A 22,933-nucleotide genomic window follows, 5' to 3' on the forward strand; every position below is an offset into this window, starting at 1 on the left:
CATTTACTTGTCAAGACGCATACTGATGCGGATTTGTCGCCGTCTTACTAGAGGAGGCTTTTTATTGGCTGGCATCTTGAACAGCTGATTGGCTGGCGGCGGCGAAAGCGGCGTTTTGGCTTTTTTGGTTATACTGTGATGCGGAGGCTCTTCCTGTGCACAGCGGGAACGGTGGTGAGTTGGGACAACTGTTTGTTTCTAGTGGGAGAGATTCTAAAGTACTTTTATTTTTGAATACATATAGACAGTGGGAGTGGTTTTGCCTAGGGGGTGTGGATTTTGTATACTACACAGTTCCCCATCAGGTCCTCCATACTGTTGATACACTGTGATTGGTTGATTCAAACGCTGACCACTGATTGGTGCTGACACGGTATATAAGGAGTGGTGGAAGGTTAATATGTGTATTGCAGTTTTGGCAACTTGATAAAGAGCATGGTGGCTCGAAACAACGGTCTGTCGTTGTTATACTGCTGCTTTTAAACAGATGTGATTAATAAAGAGACGATTACTTTCATCGTTGGTGCCTGCTTCAAGTGGATTTACTGAAATAACGGCTCCAGTGGTGTGGAATGCTACAAGCTTGGGCACACGCTTCTCTCAAATTTGATGGGTGCTGATCCAAACTTTCTCTGTGTTTATGTAATGCTGTAAAAGTTCTTCAGAGTCTTCAGTGTCAGTTCACAGTCTTTATGAGATTTGGCATTGATGTACAAAGTATAGTTTTGCAAATTAGCTGCTGTATGTCTGAGAGGAATAGGAGATGGTTTGCGGTAACCCATGTTATTACTGTCAGTAGTCCCATATCATAATTTTATATATAAAATTTTCATGCTCCTAAACAGCTTACCTGGAACTGCATATGTCATCGATCCAAATTGCAAAGTTTTGCCAAGGGGTCCTTCATCCATGTCATTATTTAAAAAATGAAGAAAATATGCCACCTGCCTCTTCAACTATTATTTTTGGACTGCAGTTTAAAATGGGTTTATAGCTAATAAACAAGTACTGTGCCTCAAAATATAATAAATGCTTTGAAATTGATCACATTCATCTCTACAATCGTCTAGTATACTAAGAAGGTTTTTTTTTTCCTTTCATAACCTCTAATTTTGCTTCAATTTTGAAGAATAACATACAGTGGCTTGCAAAAGTATTCGGCCACCTTGAAGTTTTCCACATTTTGTCATATTACTGCCACAAACATGAATCAATTTTATTGGAATTCCACAAGGAAGACCAACACAAAGTGGTGTACACGTGAGAAGTGGAACAAAATTCATACATGACTCCAAACATTTTTTACAAATAAATAACTGTAAAGTGGGGTGTGCGTAATTATTCAGCCCTCTTTGGTCTGAGTGCAGTCAGTTGCCCATAGACATTGCCTGATGAGTGCTAATGACTAAATAGAGTGGGCCTGTGTGCAATCTAATGTCAGTACAAATACAGCTGCTCAGTGACGTCCTCAGAGGTTGTCTAAGAGAATATTGGGAGCAACAACACCATGAAGTCCAAAGAACACACCAGACAGGTCAGGAATAAAGTTATTGAGAAATTTAAAGCAGGCTTAGGCTACAAAAGATTTCCAAAGCCTTGAACATCCCACGAAGCACTGTTCAAGTGATCATTCAGAAATGGAAGGAGGATAGCACAACTGTAAATCTACCAAGACAAGGCTGTCCACCTAAACTCACAGGCCGAGCAAGGAGAGCGCTGATCAGAAATGCAGTCAAGAGCCCATGGTGACTCTGGAAGAGCTGCAGGTGGGGGAATCTGTCCATAGGACAACTATTAGTTGTGCACTGCACAAAGTTGGCCTTTATTGAAGAGTGGCAAGAAGAAAGCCATTGTTAACAGAAAAGCATAAGAAGTCAGTTTGCAGTTTGCCACTAGCCATGTGAGGGACACAGCAAACATGTGGAAGAAGGTGCTCTGGTCAGATGAGACCAAAATGGAACTTTATGGCCAAAATGCAAAACACTATTTGTGGCGGAAAACTAGCACTGCAAATCACTCTGAACACACCATCCCCACTGTCAAATATGCTGGTGGCAGCATCACGTGGGGGGTGCTTCTCTTCAGCAGGGGCAGGGAAGCTGGTCAGAGTTGATGGGAAGATGGATGGAGCCAAATACAGAGCAATCTTGGAAGAAAACTTCTTGGAGTCTGCAAAATACTTGAGACTGGGGCAGGGGTTCACCTTCCAGCAGGACAACTACCGTAAACATAAAGCCAGGGCAACAATGGAATGGGTTAAAACAAAACATATCCATGTTTTACAATGGCCCAATCAAAGTCCAGATCCAAATCCAATCGAGAATCTTTGGCAAGATCTGAAAACTGCTGTTCACAAACACTGTCCATCTAATCTGACTGAGCTGGAGCTGTTTTGCAAAGAAGAATGGGCAAGGATTTCAGTCTCCAGATGTAAAAAGCTGGTAGAGACATACCCTAAAAAGACTGGCCGCTGTAATTGCAGCAAAAGGTGGTTCTACAAAGTATTGACTCAGGAGGCTGAATAATTATGCACACCCCTCTTTGAAGTTATTTATTTGTAAAAAAAAAATGTTTGGAATCATGTATGATTTTCGTTCCACTTCTCACAGGTACACCACTTTGTATTGGTCTTTCACGTGGAATTCCAATAAAATTGATTCATGTTTGTGGCAGTAATGTGACAAAATGTGGAAAACTTCAAGGGGGCCGAATACTTTTGCAAGCCACTGTATTTGACTTCCATGAACTTGCAATTCTCCAGCTTGCTGCAGGTAGTATATATAAAGTTTGCATTTAAATGGGCTTCAAGATTCTGAGGATAGGAGGTGCCAGGAGACTCGATCAAGGGGAGATGGAGATTTTGTTTGAAATATATTTATTGTTTCTTCAATCAGTTTCCAGAATGATTGTGCTACTGGAAAATGACAAACTTCCTGTCCCTTCACTATCATGATAACAAAGTGGCATGGTTTCAGGGAAGGACTAATCGGGAAATTGGGAATGTACATTCTATACAGTTTCTCTAATGTTAGCTTCCCCTTATGTTATCTTTCTAATCACATGTTTGTCCCTAGTGGCTGATCAAAATCCTGTCCCCAGCATCTCATGTATTGGGTGCTTGCAGAAGGTTATATATCTGGGAATACACAATGAGCTTTTTTGGCAAATTTACTGGCCAATTGATCTTCCAATTAACTTTCCCTATCATTTTTTTGATCAATTTCCATTCACTTCTATGAGAAAACCGATCAGAAAAAATGATTGAAATCAGATCGGACCTGTCAAAATTTTCTATCGAGCCATCTCATACTCATGGTATACTCCCAGCATCAAGCCTTAATAATTTCTAGATAACATTGTTCTACCTCTATCATCCATTTTACATATGTCATATAAAATGAGTAGATCCAAGGGCAGATTCCTTTTTCTTTTCCCAAAATACTTCAAATATGCATAGGCCAGAAAAAAATCTAAATGCAGAATATTGCCATTACACTGCAGAAGAGAAAGGATGTAATGTTCTCTCCAAATACTTAATCACTTTTTTCATATTTTATTTTATTAGGTAGCCAAATCAGGAGGAAAATTAGGATTTTAAAATAACGTAATAAGGAACATTATCTGTTCATTATACTTCTATCCAGCATTATAAAGATTCCAAAATGAATTGGTTAGAGATTTGCTTGTTGACCTTATGGTCTATGTTAGCCTGTACAGGGAAGAGAATGCAAGATGAGCAGAGGAGACCGCCTCAGCCTGAACCCACTAGGCATCATGAATACTGTACTCCATCCAGTCAATTAAGCCAATGGTGCCGTTTGATAGTTTAATACTAGGCTCGCCTCCAACCCACTGATCTATTGCTTTGAAATATAACGTTTTTCTCTCTAAATATGTGAACCTTTATAATTCCATAAAAATGTGTTAACTCCCCTTTTCAAAATGTTCTAAATGTTGTCGAAGCGTTGGTAAGAGAATAGCCCTTATTCAATTCACCTTTTCTCCTAGGAGATCATTTTTCATCTTCAGTTTAAAATTACTTTTCAGCACTGTGCCACTGAAAAAGTGCCAAAAAGTGGGTGAAAATGTACTGTTAAAATCATTCTGATTACTTCCGGGCTTGCTGGTGGCGTAAAAGGCAATTTATTGATAAGGTGTGAAAATATCACCTAGGAGAAAACTTGGGAGAAAAAGTGAATTCGATAAGGGCCAATGAAATGCCTATGAAGCCACCAGCAAGCAAGACAATACTGGGCTTTTTTTTTGGGTACTTTTTCAATTGCAGAAAGCATGGTATTATTTTAATAAGATGAAAAATGCACTCCTAGGAGAAAACTTGGAAGAAAAAGTGTATTGAATGAAGGCCAAAAGCTCTACATAAATATACGAATATGGCACATTTTTCATATGTATAGCTACCTCCCTAACAAGGAGATTTTATATAATTTCCAAATGCACAATATGGCTTTTGGAAGGTTTCTTAAGAAAGACACTACCTCATTCTTAAAAGTTACACAATATGTAAATACGTAATTAGGGCTGAGTTCTTGTATGAAAAACAAAAAAACAGAAAGACGTTGTCCCTAGTCCCCACACCAATGAAATCAGCACTTGTATAAAACAAGTAGCAACAATAGTCTTCTAGAAAACTTTTTACAGCACCTAGCAAGCAAAAAAAAAAAAAAATCAAGTACTAAAAAGAAGACAAGAAAAGTAATATAGAATTTAAATTCCCAAACAACTTATTTTGACTGAATATTTGGAAACTACTGAAAATGTATCTAACGATAAAGCATGACATAGGAAAAACAACTATAATCCATTAGACAAGTTATGTGACTCATTCCCTAAGTTTTTATTTTACAGACATGGAATACAATGTTCCTGATAACACCCAGGCTTCACCTCTCATGGAAACAGAAATCACTGGTTCTGTATCATCTGCTGAGCCTGAAAAAAAAATGACCAGGAAAAAGGTAGATGCTTATCCCTGTACCTGCCTACATGTTTGTCAAAGATCAGATAGGAAAACTTATAGAATCATTGGAAAATTTTCATTTTGTAATTTGCTTGGGCAACCTCAAGTAGTCTGATTTTCTAACGTAACCAGGGATGAGTAGAATAAGATACAAAAATCATAGCATGCATTAGCTTCAGAGAAAGACATCCAGGCACATATACTTTTGAATGATTCAGGAAATGTAGTGATTTAGGCCTAGTGCACACCGGAGCGTTTCCGCTGCGGTTTGCGATCTGCTTGCAGGTGCGGATCCGCTAGGGTAATGTATTTCAATGGGCTGGTGCACACCAGAACGGGAGGCGTTTTGCAGAAACGCATACTCCCGGGCTGCTGCAGATTTTGGATTGCGGATGCGTTTCTGCCTCAATGTTAAAGGGAAGGTCCAAGCAAAAAAAAAAAACGAGTTTCACTTACCTGGGGCTTCTACCAGCCCCATGCAGCCATCCTGTGCCCTCGTAGTCACTCACTGCTGCTCCAGTCCCCCGCTGGCAGCTTTCTGACCTCAGAGGTCAGGGCCGAATTGCGTACATTTTTACACATTCCCGCTAGTGCAGGAACATTAACGCATACATTTTTACGCGTTAGTGGTGCAACGCGTACATTTTTGTTCCTGCACTAGTTGGAATGCGTAAAAATGTACGCAATTCGGCCCTGACCTCTGAGGTCGGCAAGCTGCCAGCGGGGGACTGGAGCAGCAGTGAGTGACTACAAGGGCACAGGATGGCTGCATGGGGCTGGTAGAAGCCCCAGGTAAGTGAAACTCATTTTTTTTTTTTGCTTGGATCTTCCCTTTAAGTATAGGAAAACCGCAAACCGCTCTGAAAAACGGCACTTCAGAGCGGTTTGCCAGGCGTTTTTTGTTACAGTAGCTGTTCAGTAACAGCTTACTGTAACAATACATGAAATCTACTATACCAAAACCGCTACACAAAACCGCAAAACGCTAGCTGAAACGCTGCAGAAAAATAAGAAAAAGCGTTTCAAAATCTGCTAGCATTTTGCGGATCTGCTAGCGGTTTTTGGTGTGCACCAGGCCTTAGAGGATATTTTAGCTATTCTTCCAATTTGAAATCTCTGCTCAATCAAATGCTGTACTGCTAAAATGTTAATATCCACAGACTAATCTATTATGCTACTTAAAGGACAACTGAAGATAGATGGATATGGAAGCTGCCATATTTAGTTCCTTATAAGCAATACCAGTTCCCTGGCTGTCCTGCTGATCCTCTGCCTCTAATAGTTTTAGCCATAGACCCTGATCTAGCATGCAGCAGATCAGGTGTTACATTATTGTCAGATCTGAGAAGATTAGCTGCATGCTTGTTTCTGGTGTGATTCAGCCACCACTGCAGCCAAAATAGACCAACAGGACAGCCAAGCAACTGGTATTGTTTAAAAGGAAATAAATATGCCAGCCTCCATATCCCTCTCACTTCAGTCGCCCTTTAAATGTCAATCTATGTCTAAACCAGAAGTAACGCGCGCATGGGAAAACTTTAAACAGGTTGCCATTTTGTGACTGCTCTATGTTTGACTTCAGTTTATTTAATGTTTTGGCTCTGAAATTGCTTTTTCTTATGGGTGTGGTGTGATCAGGCCTACCTCACTAATCTGCTCTGACACGCCAACTATCATCATCCTTTTCTATATTTTGTGACAGGATTACTGGGTAGTTCAATTTTTAGAATGGCTTTTCCTATGTGAGAAATAATTATGCAGCACATTATTTTTGCGTGTTCTTCATAGCAACCAATCCTGTTTCTTGATTAATTTACAAATCAGCATTGTACAAATTACAGAAGTAGTCTGATCTATGAGCTATCTTTTGGGCGATTGATTGTTCCAGTCAATTTCCTGAAAGGTAGTTGGTCAGATGGACATGGCAGACCAGTGTGCACAAGTGTTCATCACTTCTTTTACCCCCAAGTCCCATCAGGAGCAAACAGGAGAGGGAAACTCAAGAAGCAATGCCAAATCAGAGAGGGAAGCCAAAAACAGACTTACCAGCCACATCTGTCCACATGACCACCCGCATCTTGATTATGATTGTTTTTTTAGTAATCTATGATCTGTAGACAGAAGAATTAGCTCTCGATCAAGGGGCAATGCAATTGTTCTGATCACATTATATGTTGATCTGAAGTGAATATTAGATTGCAGGAATAGGCCCTCAGGAGAATCAACACTCATTCTCACATCTTAAAGCAGTAGGATTAGCCATACTATGCCAGGGAAAAAAAACACATATATAAGTAGATAAATACTTGATCTACTTACATAACATGTATTGTACTGTCCACGTTTTGATTTCAGTGAATGTTATATAGAAAATGAAAAGAATACTGTTCCTGGTGGGGGCCATGTCTTTTTCCCACCGTTTAGGCTAAATCCTGATGTCATTTCTGCCCTTTACTTTTTTTTTCTTTTCTCCTTCAATCGCTGAGTCACCTCAGCCTTGCTTGTAAACACAAGTGAGCAGGGGATTGTGTTTCAGATAAGCAGCTAGGCAGGGAAATAAATGGAAGATGAGGAATATATTATAGATAAAAAGAACCCCCAGCATGCAACTGTTTGGCATTGACTACTAAAGGGCCAGTGCTCCTTAAGTATGTGATAACTCCAATTCATAATTCAGAAAAAGTTTTGAAAGTTTGAAATGCAGGATTAGCATCCTTATCACTTAATACACTCAGACCAGTTGCTGTTGAAATTTAATTTTTATGTTGACAATCCCGCTTTAAGACACTGAGGAAGGCAAATGCACAGTACTGAGCCACAGAGTTCCTCTACCTTGCATGCTGCCTTACACATGTAGCAGAAAGCTTGTTAGTTAACACAAACTCAGAGTGTTGATAATTATAGCTTTAATTGGATTTAACTGGAGGTTGATCATTATAGCTTTAACTGGCAGTCTTTCACTATGATTTGGTATGTAAATTTATGTAACTATGTGCAACCTCAGAAACCAGAGCACACACTACTAGTTCTTACGAGATGTTACATTTAGGATATGCAGTTGGCATATGAATTGGATACAATAGAATGTGTCCTTTGTATGGCATCTTAATTGACCATAATAAAGTATGTTTGAATATATGGTTATGATACACTTGTCAATGTGTTTCAGGTAGATTTAGGCTACTTTAATTACAACTATTCTATTACAGTGGTTACAGACAATTTGCACTGATTCTACACATGGGCAGGACAAGGTTCTCCAGCACTAGAGGTGGAGATTCCAAAGTCGTACCCCCCCCCCCCCCCTCCCGATTGTGCCTGCTCCGTTATAGGTAGCAGATGTGCCTCCAGTAATAGGTAGCCCCCTTCACCAATATAGGTGCCAGATGTGCCCCCACTATTAGGAAGTGCCCCTCTTCAGGTTAGTTAGATGTGTCCACAGTATTAGATAACTTCTCTCCCTAGTATAAGTATACAGATGTGCCTTCAGTATTAGGCAGCCTCCTCCCCAGGTTATATAGCCAACTGTACCCCAGCATTAGGTAGCCCCCTACCAACCAACATGCCCAGTCACAAGCGGAGCACTTTAAAAGTTACTCACCTCTCAGTGCCGGGATCACTTCAGCCATGTCGCAGCATCTCCTCGGGGGAATTAAAGAGAGTCGCCACTAGAGAGAGCCATAGAGAGGAGACGCTGCAACATGCTTGAAGAGATCCCGGCTCCGAGAGGTAAGGTCAGCAACTTCTGCAGTATTTCTACAGTGCTACCCTCACGTCTCCTAAATGGCTGGGCGAGGGGGGGTGGGGGATTTGCACAGGCACACCCTCAGGACTCTGCACCAGAGGCTAGTGCCTACCGAGCCTCTGCCTCAGTCCGGCCCTGTCTACACATGCTCATAGGTAACTTTACGGAGGATATTTTTTATTGTAGATATAATCAGGAAGGAAAACACCCATAAACAAGTTACTGAGGGATATCTGCACTAGATCACTCCAGTTATACAATTACCTTATATATGTTAAGGTTCCCTATTTAATGTACAGTGGCAGTCTACAGTGTTAGTTACTGCCAAACTCCCAAAAAATGCAGCAAGAATGTTAGTGACAAAAAAATAAAAACAAAACAATACTGTCTTATAATATCTCCAAAGTTTTCTTTAGTATAATAACTAGAGTAAAATTCCCAGCACTGCTGGAACATTACCATTGTAATAAATCTCTGGGTTAGCAAACTAATCTGTACGGACTGACAGTACACATTTTCCCAGATATAAAATCAATTCCAGAAATGTTTACATAAAAATCGGAAACCAACCTTAACACCTGAACTGAGAGGGATTTGGAGGCTCCCATATGTATTTCCTTTTAAACAATGCAAATTGCCTGGCTGTTATTAAAGTGGAAATGTCCCAGCAGTGGTGGGATCTTTGCTGTAGTTATTATTCTAGGAAACACACCGGATACATAATTATAATATTTTTATGATAACTTACACATCACATCAGCAAGATATCATTGTGATAACAACCACATCAGCCATTTCCATGAAAAATGTTACTTTAATGTACTTACTAATTATGCTATTTCACATCTACTGTTAACGAGCTGCATCATTAATGAGTAAAACAATCAGTAATTTGGAACAGAAAAATTTACCTGTAATCCTTATTGTAAAGGGAAATATTTCCTAGATATGCCCATATAAGCTCTTTTTTCATTTCTGCACAGAGTTTGAAAATACTGAGGAACGTAAAGAAAAGTAAGTTTTCCCCCTAATAGTTGACTGAAATGTAAATGTACCAATTTTTGTGATATTACCATTTCTAGTTGCTCTAACCCTGCCAACTGCAATATCCTTGTTAAGGGTCTTATACTTTTATACAGTAAGTCGGGTAATTACCGGTAATGATATTTTCATTTTTCACTTTTTTTCATGGCAACGGTTAATAAGTGCTTTATCTGTGCAGTTGGAGAAGATGAACTGAAAAGCAATAAGATGCCAAAACACACTTATCTGGCTGAGCAAACACTCCCAGTAACAGGATAGTAAGACAAAGTTCAAAAAATAATTATTTATTTGTATGGGAAGTGACTGAACCAGATTTTACAACACTCTGGCATAGCTTGCACTGCTTACACGTCACACTTAGAATTTCAGCCCTGTAATTGAAAATATGAATATGAGATTCAGGGAGAGGTCTATTTATCATTACTACTACACATACAATGATGCATCTCAAAAGTTTATTTTCCCTTCAGGTTTGCTTTTTCAATTTTCCTATTCATGCAGTTCCTGTTAAATCCTGCTTAGTTCCAAGTTGTTGCAGCAGCAAAAACTTGGAACTAAACGCTCTCAAAACTATGGAGATGATAATAGACTTTAGGAGATCTCCCCTGAAGCACCTACCATTAACCATAAATGGATCCACAATAACCCAGGTAGAGTCATTCAAGTTTCTTGGGTCCACGATCTCAAACGTCCTAAAATGGGACAACAACACAGCCACTATTGTCAAGAAAGTGCAACAGAGGATGTACCATCTACGGCAGCTGAAAAAAGTTTGGCCTACCTCAAAATCTAATGGTGCAGTTCTACACTGCAATCATCGAATCCACCATAACATCATCTATGACTGTATGGTTCTGCTCCTGCTCAGCATTAGAAAAGGGGAGGCTGCAGCGCATCATCCGATCAGCGGAAAGGATAATTGGCTGTAGCTTACCTTCCCTGCAGGATCTTTACGCTAGCAGGTGCAGAAAGAGAGCGGCCAAAATTGCCTCTGACGCCTCTCACCCAGCTCACTCCATCTTCCAGTGCATGCCTTCAGGAGTAAGATTCCGGTCAATCGCTACCAAAACCTCTAGACACAGGAACAGCTTTTTTCCTTAAGTGGTAGCCAAACTTAATGCTGAACCATGTTAGAGCTGCTAGGACTTGAAAGTAATCAGCACAGAACTGAAAATGAACAACTCTCACATTGCTTACTGCCACTATACTTATAATGTCCTTGACTTGTAATATACACACTGTCTGTCCTTGTATTGTTTTTGTTTGTGTTTGTTAAGCAACTGCCAAGACAAATTCCTTGTAGGTGCAAACTTACTTGGCGAAAATAAATTGATTCTGATCCATCTAAGGATCCTATGTCTTTTCTTCGCTGAAAAGCATCACAGGCTATGCAGGCAGTATGATATTTTGAGTCTCAATACTAAAGACCTTAACTGTAACAGGTCATGCAGGTTTTGAACAGCTAATGCTACATACATATTTATGCTAACCAGAAATGTATTTTCACAGATGTCTCTTAGCACCATTAGTGAAGTTGTTAGTGATCCATCATGTTGATTCATCACGAACTCTGTGGTTCTCTGGACATACATTATCGGCCATAATAAGGGGGACACCCAGATGTGCAATTAAGAACTGTTCTTCTTTTGTAGTCCCTTCTGTAGGGCTCCTTTGCTCATTCTCCTCCTCTACCCTTTCATAGAGCAAAACAGGCTGCCAAGCATTGTTCTGAGCAGTGATCCCTCCCAAAATATTCACAGAATGATTTTTGCAGGTGACCGTTATTAAAAGTGTATATGTGACTTTTTAAACTCATAAGGTGTTATTCAGTTAAAATAAACCTGAACTGGCATATAAAGTGCCAACATATTCCATGACACTGCAATCTTACTGAGTAAGAGACAAACATGGGTACATAAAAATACAGAAAATGGTAAAATACAAAATATAGACATTAGTACATAATACAGAATAATTACAGTGACAAATGTAACGATTAACAAAATGTACAGCAACAGCCAAGGCACAAGGCTGAAATTGATCAGAATCTGCCTGCGGTGTATTGGCAGCTGACAAATCTCTCTCTAATCAGTTTCGATCAGAGAGAGATTGGTCTCTAGGTCGAATCTGCCCATCATCGCTAGGTGTATGGCTACCTTTACACTCTAATTTACAATTTAAGGGCTTAAATTGTAAAGGTGTGTACACACACGGACTATTACCTGTCAGGATTCCTGTATACTATACTGTGGGAATGAACACTGTTCAGATACATCATGCAGGTATATCCGAGCAATGTGTGCTGTCTCTGTAGGCATGATATGAGGAATAAGCTCAGGGAACATTTGTATACACGCGAATTTACATCTTGCATTTGCATGAGGCTCAAGGCTGCAATGTAAACAGCAGCCATGTTAGTTTACATTGCTGCCAAGCAATGTAATTCATCTACCACACAATGAAACAATTACCCTGTTATCATATCAGGAGTGTATGTTTGGCTAGATACAGATGTTTTGTGTCACTGACCTGGTAGCAGAGGAGACCGTTGTGCTGAGGGTAGCAACTCTTGCGGCTTGACACCCAGTACTTCTGGAGTGGGAACAGGAGCACTAGGGTGTGCAGGAAGCAGGAGTGCTCGCAGGATCCGATGAGGAGCTGAGCAGACAGGAACCGCGGCACTCCCCTGGCCGGAGTCGGGTGGTGCAAGGACTCAACGACCAGCGTGGACAGTAGCAAGATAAATCCTAGGACAAGCAGGAGTCGGCAACAGAGCGGGTTCTCAGACGAGTGGAGTTCGGCAACAGAGCGGGTAGTCGGAGCAGGCAGAAGTCGGCAACAGAGCGGGTAGTCGGACAGGCAGAGTTCGGCAACAGAGCGGGTAGTCAGGCAGGCAGGGTTCATCAACAGGCGGGCAGTCAGACAAGCCGAGGTCAGGATTCCGGGGTAACACACAGACAGACTATAAGTCACGGCACGGGAGTACACACACTTGCTGCAATACTACAGCAAGGAGGCAATGCACTCTCCAGACTTAAATAGGCCTCCTTGGCGCGCCCAGCATGACGCGCCGCGCGCGCCTGCGCACCGCACACCACGCCGCGCGTGCATGCGCAGATGCACGCACACACACGCACGCACGCACGCCCAGATGCGCACGCACACGTGCATGCCCAGACGCGCACGCGCCCGCACGCGCAGCGCCCGCACACGCAAACGCCAGAACAGGAGATACACAGCAGTCATCCTTGTGCACGCAACGCCACACAACGCCTATGCCAGCGCCCCCTGACGCCAACGCCTACGCCGTGCAACGCAGCGCACACTGGTGAGCACCGACAGGTCGCCCCGCCGAGACCCACCAGGACGACCGCCAGTATCCGTGCGTACTGGCCGCCTCCTCTGAACAGGTAACTGACCGTGACAATGCCCCCCCTCAAGAGGCAGCCTCCGGATGCCCTTAGTGCCTGGCTTCTCTGGGAAATCCTTATGAAACTGGTTAACCAGATGGGTGGCATGGACGTTGACTGCTGATTCCCAGGAACTCTCTTCAATACCATATCCCTTCCACTTGATGAGATACTGGATTTGATTGTACCTTCTTCTGGCGTCCAAGATTGCTTCCACCTCATACTCCTCTTCTCCTTCCACTAAGATCGGTGGTGGTGGATTCATTCCTCTACCAGAAAAAGGATCCATAGTGGTAGGTTTTAGTAATGCCGTATGGAATACAGGATGAATCTTAAGATTATCAGGGAGCTCCAGTTCAAAAGCCACCTGTCCTATCTTCCTTTTGATAGGAAATGGTCCAATGAATTTAGGACCCAGCTTCTTGGAAGGACAGGCCAACTTGAGATTTACAGTAGATAACCAGACTGGATCCCCCACTTTAAAGTCTGGACTGTCTCTTCTATGACGATCAGCCTTCCTCTTGTAATCTTCCTGAGCTTGAGCCATGGTTTGTTGCAAGGTCAGGTTATTCTCCTGTAATGTCTTGATCAAACTGTCGGAAGCAGGTACTAATGTCTCTGAAAACATGTTTGGCAGAAATGACGGATGGAACCCATAATTTGCGAAAAATGGAGATTGTTGTGTACTTGAATGAATGGAATTGTTATAAGCGAATTCGGCTAATGGCAGGAGTTGGACCCAGTTGTCTTGTGTTGATGATAAGAAACATCTCAAGTACTGTTCTAATGTCTGGTTGGTGCGTTCTGTCTGGCCATTTGACTGTGGGTGATACGCAGATGAGAAGTGTAGCTGAATGTTCAGGGATTTGCACAAGGCTTTCCAAAACCGAGATGTGAACTGTGTCCCCCTGTCCGAGATGATGTCGGCTGGAACCCCATGGAGGCGCACAATTTCTTTAATAAAGACTTCAGCTGTCCTTTGCGCTGAAGGAGTACCTTCCATAGGTAAGAAGTGCGCCATCTTGGACAGACGATCAACAACCACAAAGATGGTATTACAGTTCTCTGATCTTGGCAATTCCACAATAAAATCCATAGAAATGGAGTGCCAGGGTCTGGGTGGTACTGGCAGTGGGTTAAGTAGACCCCAAGGTTTTAACTTTGATCCTTTGAATCGACAGCATACGGGACAAGCGGTTACGTATAACCTGCAATCTCTTTTAAGCTTGGGCCACCAGAATGAGCGTTGCACCAGATCCTGAGTCTTCGTGACACCAAAATGACCTGCCAGTACGTGATCATGACAGGATTCGAGGACTATATGCCGCAATTCTTCTGGCACAAACATCCTGTTACCGAACCACCACAGGCCCTCCCTTTCTTCCAAAGAATCCTTGATGACTTCTGATGGGCCGGTTGATGCCTGACGGAGCTGGTTAATTAGGGCTGGTTGAATAATCAAGAAGTTCTGATCGGATAAGATTGTATCGGGTGTGCTCGGATTCTCATCTTCTGGAAACATACGGGATAAGGCGTCTGGTTTTGTGTTCTTTGAACCTGGTCTGTAGGTGATGTGGAATGTAAATCGTGAGAAGAAAAGAGCCCACCTGGCCTGCCTTGGATTCAACCTCTTGGCGGTCTTTAGGTATTCGAGGTTCCGGTGATCTGTAAAAATAAGTATAGGCTGGGCTGCACCTTCCAGAAGGTATCTCCACTCCTCTAATGCGACCTTGATAGCCAGTAACTCTCTATCCCCCACATCGTAATTCCTCTCCGCTTCAGACAGTTTCCTTGAATAGAATGCCACTGGATGTAGCAAAGCCCTGATTCCCTGTCTTTGTGATAGCACTGCCCCTACCGCAGAATCGGATGCGTCCACTTCTAACACAAAGGCCAGTGCCGGGTCCGGATGTCTGAGAACAGGAGCAGATGTGAAATGTTGCTTAAGCTTATCAAATGCCGCCTGAGCCTCTTCATTCCATATGAAGTGACTATTCTGCCGTGTGAGTTGAGTGATGGGAAGAATGATTGCGGAAAAGTTTTTAATAAATCTGCGATAGAAGTTGGCAAATCCCACAAACCTCTGAACTGCCTTTCGGTTAGAAGGAGCTGGCCAGTCCAGGATTGCCTGGATCTTCTGTGGATCCATCGTAAATCCTTCGTTTGAAATGATAAGTCCTAGGAACTGTATGACCTTCTTCTCGAACTCACACTTTTCGGCCTTAACGAACAGATTATGTTGTCTAAGGCGGGACAGTACCTGACAGACCTGATGGCGGTGCTCCTCCAATGAGGCTGAAAATACTAGGATATCGTCCAAATAAACTATTATAAATTGATCGATAAAGTCTCTCAACACGTCGTTTATAAAATACTGAAAGGTCGCCGGGGCGTTGCAGAGCCCAAATGGCATAACCAAATATTCGAAATGTCCATATCGTGACCTGAAGGCAGTTTTCCACTCATCTCCGGCTCTTATTCTAACCAGATTATATGCTCCCCTTAAATCCAATTTAGAAAAAATTCTGGCTTCACGGAGCTTCTGGAAAAGTTCTGGAACCAGAGGTAGTGGGTAACGATTTTTAATAGTTACTTTATTAAGCTCCCGATAGTCTATGCAGGGTCTTAGTGTTTTGTCTTTCTTTTGAACAAAAAAGATTCCTGCTCCTGCTGGAGAGATGGAGGGCCTGATAAATCCTTTTTTAAGGTTCTCTTCAATATAAAGTTTAAGTGTTTCTTGTTCCGGGTCGGATAGGGGAAACATACGCCCAAACGGAATCCTGGATCCTGGAACTAAGTCAATCGGGCAATCATACGGTCGATGAGGGGGTAGACAATCTGCCCTTTTTTTATCAAAGACATCGAGGTATTCGTGGTACTGGGATGGAACGATTTCTTGAAGTCTTTCTGACGTACATAGCAGCGAGCCAGAAGTGATCGGGTTAGCAGGTAAACAGCAACTTCCACAGTAGACTGAATCGAAAGAGATGACTCCTGAGGACCAATTGATACGTGGGTTGTGTGCCCGAAGCCAGGGTAGTCCTAAGATTACCGGAAACATTGGTGAGGCTAGAAGGTCAAATTTAAGTAATTCATGGTGAGTATCGAGGAGAAAAGTGCTGGTGGGAACTGTTTCCATAGTGACTGGCCCTGAACAGACGGCTGATCCGTCAGCTAAGTGAATGTGGAGTGGTTCTTTGCGGGGCTGCATTGGAAACTGATGATGGGTGGCGAATGAGAGGTCCATGAAACAACTGCAGGCTCCGGAGTCAATGATGGCGGTGGTTCTAATGATTCTTCCTGGGAACTGAAATGAAACAGGAATGGTCAGATGATTGTTAAACTTGGGGAGGCAGCTAGAAGATAGACTTCTAGATGAATAAACCTTACCCATGGGTCGGACCGGGCACATCTTGATCAAGTGACCAGCAGCTCCGCAGTAAAAGCATAGGTTCCCTTGCCTTCTTCTGTTCTTTTCCTCGGCCGATACGGGAGGACGCATAACCCCTAACTGCATTGGTTCCTCCGGATCCATCGTTGTAGTAGGAGCTGCGCCAGAAGAAGAAGAAAAAGCAGGAACCCAGAGTGCACGGGAGGAGTTGCCTGCTGATTTTTCCATTTGTCGCTCCCGTAGCCGACGATCAATCTGGATTGCCAGATCAATCAAGGCATCAAGAGTAGCTGGTATTCCCACCCGAGCCAGTTCATCTTTTAAGGTTTCAGATAGTCCAAGGCGGTACTGGTGTTTCAATGCACCCTCATTCCAGTCTGTATCCGCTGACCATCTGCGGAACTCAGAAGTGTACTCCTCTACTGGTCTTCGACCTTGACGTAATTTACTTAATCCTATTTCGGCTGTGGCCTGTCGTTGTGGGTCATCATATAATACTGCCATGTGGGTGAAAAAGGCTTCTGTTGATGCTAAAGCAGGGTGTTCTTGATCCATCAGCCTGTGAGCCCAAGTCTGAGGATCTCCCTGGAGTAATGAGATAATAAAGCCCACCTTTACCTCCTCATGGGGGAAAGTACGTGGCTGCAGAGAGAAATAAAGCTGGCAGGCATGTTTGAAGGCTTGAAATTTCGATCTATCTCCAGAAAACCGTTCCGGTATGGGAACTCGTGGTTCAGGGGCTAGTGGAGCAGGTACAGGAGCAAGGTTGCCTGCTGCTGGTGCTTGTGCTTGTGGTGCTACGGCAGGGGCAGGCGCCTGCCTGGGTGCAGCTGCTGCGAGGGTGTCCATGCGGCCTTCCAGCCGTTGGTGGCCTGCTTGGAGCTCCTTCAGGGCATCTGTCAGTGCGGCCATCTGATTACAGAGGGTGGTTAGAACCGTTGCTACCTCAGCGGTCTCCATTGTTGGCTGTAGTATTATGTCACTGACCTGGTAGCAGAGGAGACCGTTGTGCTGAGGGTAGCAACTCTTGCGGCTTGACACCCAGTACTTCTGGAGTGGGAACAGGAGCACTAGGGTGTGCAGGAAGCAGGAGTGCTCGCAGGATCCGATGAGGAGCTGAGCAGACAGGAACCGCGGCACTCCCCTGGCCGGAGTCGGGTGGTGCAAGGACTCAACGACCAGCGTGGACAGTAGCAAGATAAATCCTAGGACAAGCAGGAGTCGGCAACAGAGCGGGTTCTCAGACGAGTGGAGTTCGGCAACAGAGCGGGTAGTCGGAGCAGGCAGAAGTCGGCAACAGAGCGGGTAGTCGGACAGGCAGAGTTCGGCAACAGAGCGGGTAGTCAGGCAGGCAGGGTTCATCAACAGGCGGGCAGTCAGACAAGCCGAGGTCAGGATTCCGGGGTAACACACAGACAGACTATAAGTCACGGCACGGGAGTACACACACTTGCTGCAATACTACAGCAAGGAGGCAATGCACTCTCCAGACTTAAATAGGCCTCCTTGGCGCGCCCAGCATGACGCGCCGCGCGCGCCTGCGCACCGCACACCACGCCGCGCGCGCATGCGCAGATGCACGCACACACACGCACGCACGCACGCACGCCCAGATGCGCACGCACACGTGCATGCCCAGACGCGCACGCGCCCGCACGCGCAGCGCCCGCACACGCAAACGCCAGAACAGGAGATACACAGCAGTCATCCTTGTGCACGCAACGCCACACAACGCCTATGCCAGCGCCCCCTGACGCCAACGCCTACGCCGTGCAACGCAGCGCACACTGGTGAGCACCGACAGGTCGCCCCGCCGAGACCCACCAGGACGACCGCCAGTATCCGTGCGTACTGGCCGCCTCCTCTGAACAGGTAACTGACCGTGACATTTTGGCATCAAATTACTTTAAGAAAATGCAGCAATTAGACTTCTCTGACTACACAGATATAGCACTGGTTTATTTAATCTTGTAATACAAAAATAAAAAGGGAACACAGACAAGTTCGTAGAAGGACTGGTACTATATGTACTCATGTTTATCTTATGTTAAATGTCTCTTGTGGTACACTTCTTTTTAGTATTTTCTTGCTTGCTGATGGCTTAAAATGGTTTTACAGTAATAAGGTGTGAAAATGGTATCATGTAATAAAGGCGCCTATTAAAAAGGGCGCCCCGTAGACATCAATGTTAATTTTTTTTCATTTGGCGATAACTGTATAGAAAGGTCACCACATTAATATAAAATAATGATATTGTTTATTAATCGCTTTTTATCTTTAACTTTAATTTCCAAACCAAATGTATTGATTACAATATAATCGTTTCTAAACTGTATAATTGTTTCTAAAACTGTTCCCTGTTTCTCAGAAAAAAATCGTTTACATTTCAACTTTTTGTACCACAAGGAGCAGCTTCCACTATTTTCACCTATGCTACAAATTATCATTTTTCAACAAACTTATTTAAACTTATATATAATTTTTTTAAATTATTTTTATGTTTGACTCCTCAATTATATTTCTTTTTTATTCTATGTTAAAAAGAACCATAACCAATCATATAAAATGTCTTTTAAACAAACAAAATGGGGAATTAAGGTTAGGTGCCCTCCAGGGGGGGGGGGGGGGGGTCTTAGGGTTAGGCACCACCAAGGGAGTCTCTGGCTTAGGCACCACCAGGGTTTTTTTTAGGGTTAGGCATCACCAAGGGGGTCTTAAGGTTAGGCACCACCGGGGGGGGGGGGGGGGGGGGTCTTAATTGATTAGTGTCAATTGGGGTCTTATTGATAAGTATTTAAGATATTTTACTATATGAATGAAGTAGAACAACATCAGTATATTAAACAATATTTTATCACTTTTACTGCTCTTCATTTAGTAAACATAAAAATAGAGGCTACAGTGGGGAATAGTAGAATATCAGTATTAGAAAAAAAAATTTAAGTTATATCCTGGTGCCCATTTTATTAAATGATCACTTTAATATAGTTTATATCTGGCACCCTTTTTAACCTGAGCCCTTATAATATACACACGTAAAAACAACTGCTGTGACCAAACTCAGCAGATAGGGCCTGATTCATAACGCTGCGCTGCTAAAGTGAATGAATGCCCGCTTCCCCTGCCTTACATAGCAGCACAACTAATTTACATAGTTGTAACTATGTATAGTTACAACTATGTAAATTAACATAGTAGCGGCTGCGAGTTAAGTATCGCGGTAACGATACTTCACAGGATCGCCGACAGTAAAGTTAGCACGTTGCTATGTAAACAATGTGCGTAACTAAGGGAAGGCACGGTCCTTACATAGCACTGCTAGGTAAGGCAGGGAAATCGGGCACTCATTCACATTAAGCTGCGCTGCTTTAGCAGGTCAGCTTGATGAAACCGGTTCATAGGCCTCAATTCACTAAGCTTTATCGAATAATTTACCTCATGAGTAAAATCTAATTTTGAATTCACTAAGGTGTTATAAATTTATCGAATGTTTTATCGATAAAATGTTCAAAAACTATAACACCTAAGTGAATTAAAAAATAGATTTTACTCATGAGGTAAATTATCAAACATTCGATAAAGTGTTTGATAAAGTTTAGTGAATTGAGGCCATAGTGATTAATTTATTAGGGAGCTCCAGGGCTGTAGAACACAAGAAATCATAATGGATATATGAAATCTGACTTTCTTGTAAAAAAATATCAATTATGATATGTTAAAAGCTCCCATGCCAGACCTGTATAGTAGAAGACATGAAAATTGGAATGGAAAATTTTGTACTAACTCCAGCACAATCATACATTGCTTACGATGGAGCATGCTATTGATTGCAATAATACAGCTGCTATTTTATTAAAATGTTTAGCCATCTTTTCTATAACCTGCAAAGACAGAGGCAAGGGACAAAAACGTTTGCCATGTAACAGCAGACAATTTCATAAAGAATCAGGCCAAGTTGGTGGATCATTTAAAGTGGACTTGAAGAGGCATAGCCATGTAGAGTGTATAGAAATTTATGGGCAGGCGTTATTTGAAGTCTACATACACATATAGAAAAATATACATTTACATGGTTTTGGCCATACTTCTCAGGATAGACAATAGCACCAGTGAATTTGTGAAACCGCATGTGGGGAAGGGAGAAGGAGTGGGAGCCTTCTTCAGTGTGTTTTTCTGGTACAATATTAACTCACAACACATTTTTCCTGCCACTCTTGATGAGCTCTGTGCTCAATAAATAAATAAAGGGTTTGTGGTAAATCTGAGCATGTGAAATTTCAAATGACATGTTTAAAGGACATCCAAGATGAATATAAACTGATAAGAAAAACAATTGTATCTATCCTTAGTATCTTTTTTAGATATTCCAGTTTTATTTTATATATAAATCTAGTTTTTAATGTTTTTTTTTTACTGTTTCATTGTCTCTGCTCAATGACACCTTCATTGAGGTATGCCAGAGCTCAAATCTCTGAAATACTGATCCCTTTTATCTCTTTCCTGCTCTCAGGAGCCATTTACTGTTTGTAAAGTGTTTTATGGCTGATATTACTTATCGGCAGGGCCAGCTGTAGTAACAATGGGGCCCCTGGGCAAAATTAACACAGAGGCCCCTCAATAGACACCCCCCTAACCAAAAAGCAGCAGTAGAGGCCCTTTGTTGCAGCAAAATTTCCCCCCAGGGCCCCTGAGCCGGGCAAGGTGAGATGCTACTCTGCTGAAGACTCTGCAGGGACCCACAGGGAACAACAATTAAGTTGGAGGGGGACACCTTGGGGCCCCTACAGGCTCTGGGGCCCTGGGGCAATTGCCTCCTTTCCCTCTATGGTAGCACTGGCCCTGCTTATCAGTGAGGGTTATGCTATAGTCTGACCCAGTCCCGACCCTGACAGAAACTGTCGATTGCATACCTGATGTTTAACTCTTTCAGGCAGAGAAAGAAAAAAAGGAACACAGCCTAGTTATTTGTGTGCTTGGTGCTATTCATACACGTCTATCTCGTCATGTCACATGTCACCTCGGTTGTCCTTTAACTGTTAATAATGTAAACATTTTATCTAACCGGCTACTTTCTGATAAGATGCTTTAAAGTGTGCTGAAAGTCAGCATTTCTACTTAGCTCTAAACGATTCCTCACAGCTTTAAACCTACAATCCCAGATTTCTTTTTTTAGCAGAACATCACTGAAATGGTTAAACAAAGCACTTTGTCCTGCTATTCAGCTTCAAATCCGCATCCAAACAGGAGATAACAGTATATTTGTTTACATTACAATGTTGTTACAATGTGTGTGTAATGGATAGCGGAGATGCCACCGCAGAGACAAGCGGCATGGCGGCTATCTACGCGTATCAGCCGGCGGCGTCGGCCGCGCAGTTACATGCTGGTGCTCTGCCTGGTCCTTCTATTGCACATAGATTGAGAGCTACCCGTATGCGCCAGGCGACAGGACCTTTATGCGAATAGAAGGGGAGTCAGCTGATCTGCCAGGTCAGCTGACTCCAAACGCTATCTCGGATTGGCTGAGTGACTGGGGCGGCGCTGCAGAGCTGCTATGTATATATAGTGGTAGTCTGTCAGTTGCTCCGTGTCTGCTGTTGCGAATGCTAACGTGTGAGCGCTCAGACCTAGTCAGATCCCAAAGTCTGTTAGAACCAGCCGGAGCTGGGAATTCACACTTAGCCAGATTCTGTTGATAGCTTAAAGTACTAGTTCATTGTATTATCTGTTATGATCTTCTGCTTCCGTTGACTATTCTCTTGCTTACTGACTCTGTACCTCTGCCTATCTGATTCATGTTGCCGACCCTGCCTGTATCTAACACTGAATCAGTCTTCCGTCTTGGTACCTTATCCGTCCGTATGTTGCCTACTCTGCTTGTCTGACCTTTCTTACCTCACCAGTGGGCCTAGCCACTGGCAAGGGATCTGGGGCATTTCACCTGCTCCTCAGGTGAAGCCCAACTGCAGCACTGTCTGTAACACCTGCTCCTCAGGTGTCCCTTGGCTGCAGTGTAGTCATATTCACCTGCTCCTCAGGTGAATATCCTTTGCAGCACAGTCTGTAACACCTGCTCCTCAGTTGTCCCTTGGCTGCAGTGTAGACTTAATCACCCGCTCCTCAGGTGATCATTCTCTGTAGCTCAGTTGGTGATACCTGCTCCACAGGTGGCCACCGACTACAGTACAGCCTGACTCGCCTGCTCCTCAGGTGGTCGTTGGCTGCAGCATTGTCTGAATCACCCGCTCCTCGGGAGACTTCCTATTCCTCATTACTGTTGCACCAAACACTATCTCACATTGGTAGTCCTGTGTTTGGCTATACTAGCATTATTGGTGATTCTGCAGATCACCACATAATCAGGT

At 43.1% G+C, this 22,933-nt stretch overlaps 1 protein-coding gene across 1 annotated transcript in view; it reads left to right on the plus strand.

Moving 5' to 3' along the window:
* PTPN22 (protein tyrosine phosphatase non-receptor type 22) overlaps positions 1-22,933 on the plus strand; it is a 202,673-nt gene that overhangs the window by 158,060 nt on the left and 21,680 nt on the right. The window contains exons 18-19 of the mRNA XM_068265572.1: positions 4,867-4,976; positions 9,707-9,737. Coding sequence (XP_068121673.1) covers positions 4,867-4,976; positions 9,707-9,737 — 141 coding nt within the window. The remainder of the gene's footprint in view (positions 1-4,866; positions 4,977-9,706; positions 9,738-22,933) is intronic.

Source organism: Hyperolius riggenbachi, chromosome 2 (genome assembly GCF_040937935.1).
Source record: "Hyperolius riggenbachi isolate aHypRig1 chromosome 2, aHypRig1.pri, whole genome shotgun sequence".
Classification (NCBI taxonomy): Eukaryota; Metazoa; Chordata; class Amphibia; order Anura; family Hyperoliidae; genus Hyperolius; species Hyperolius riggenbachi.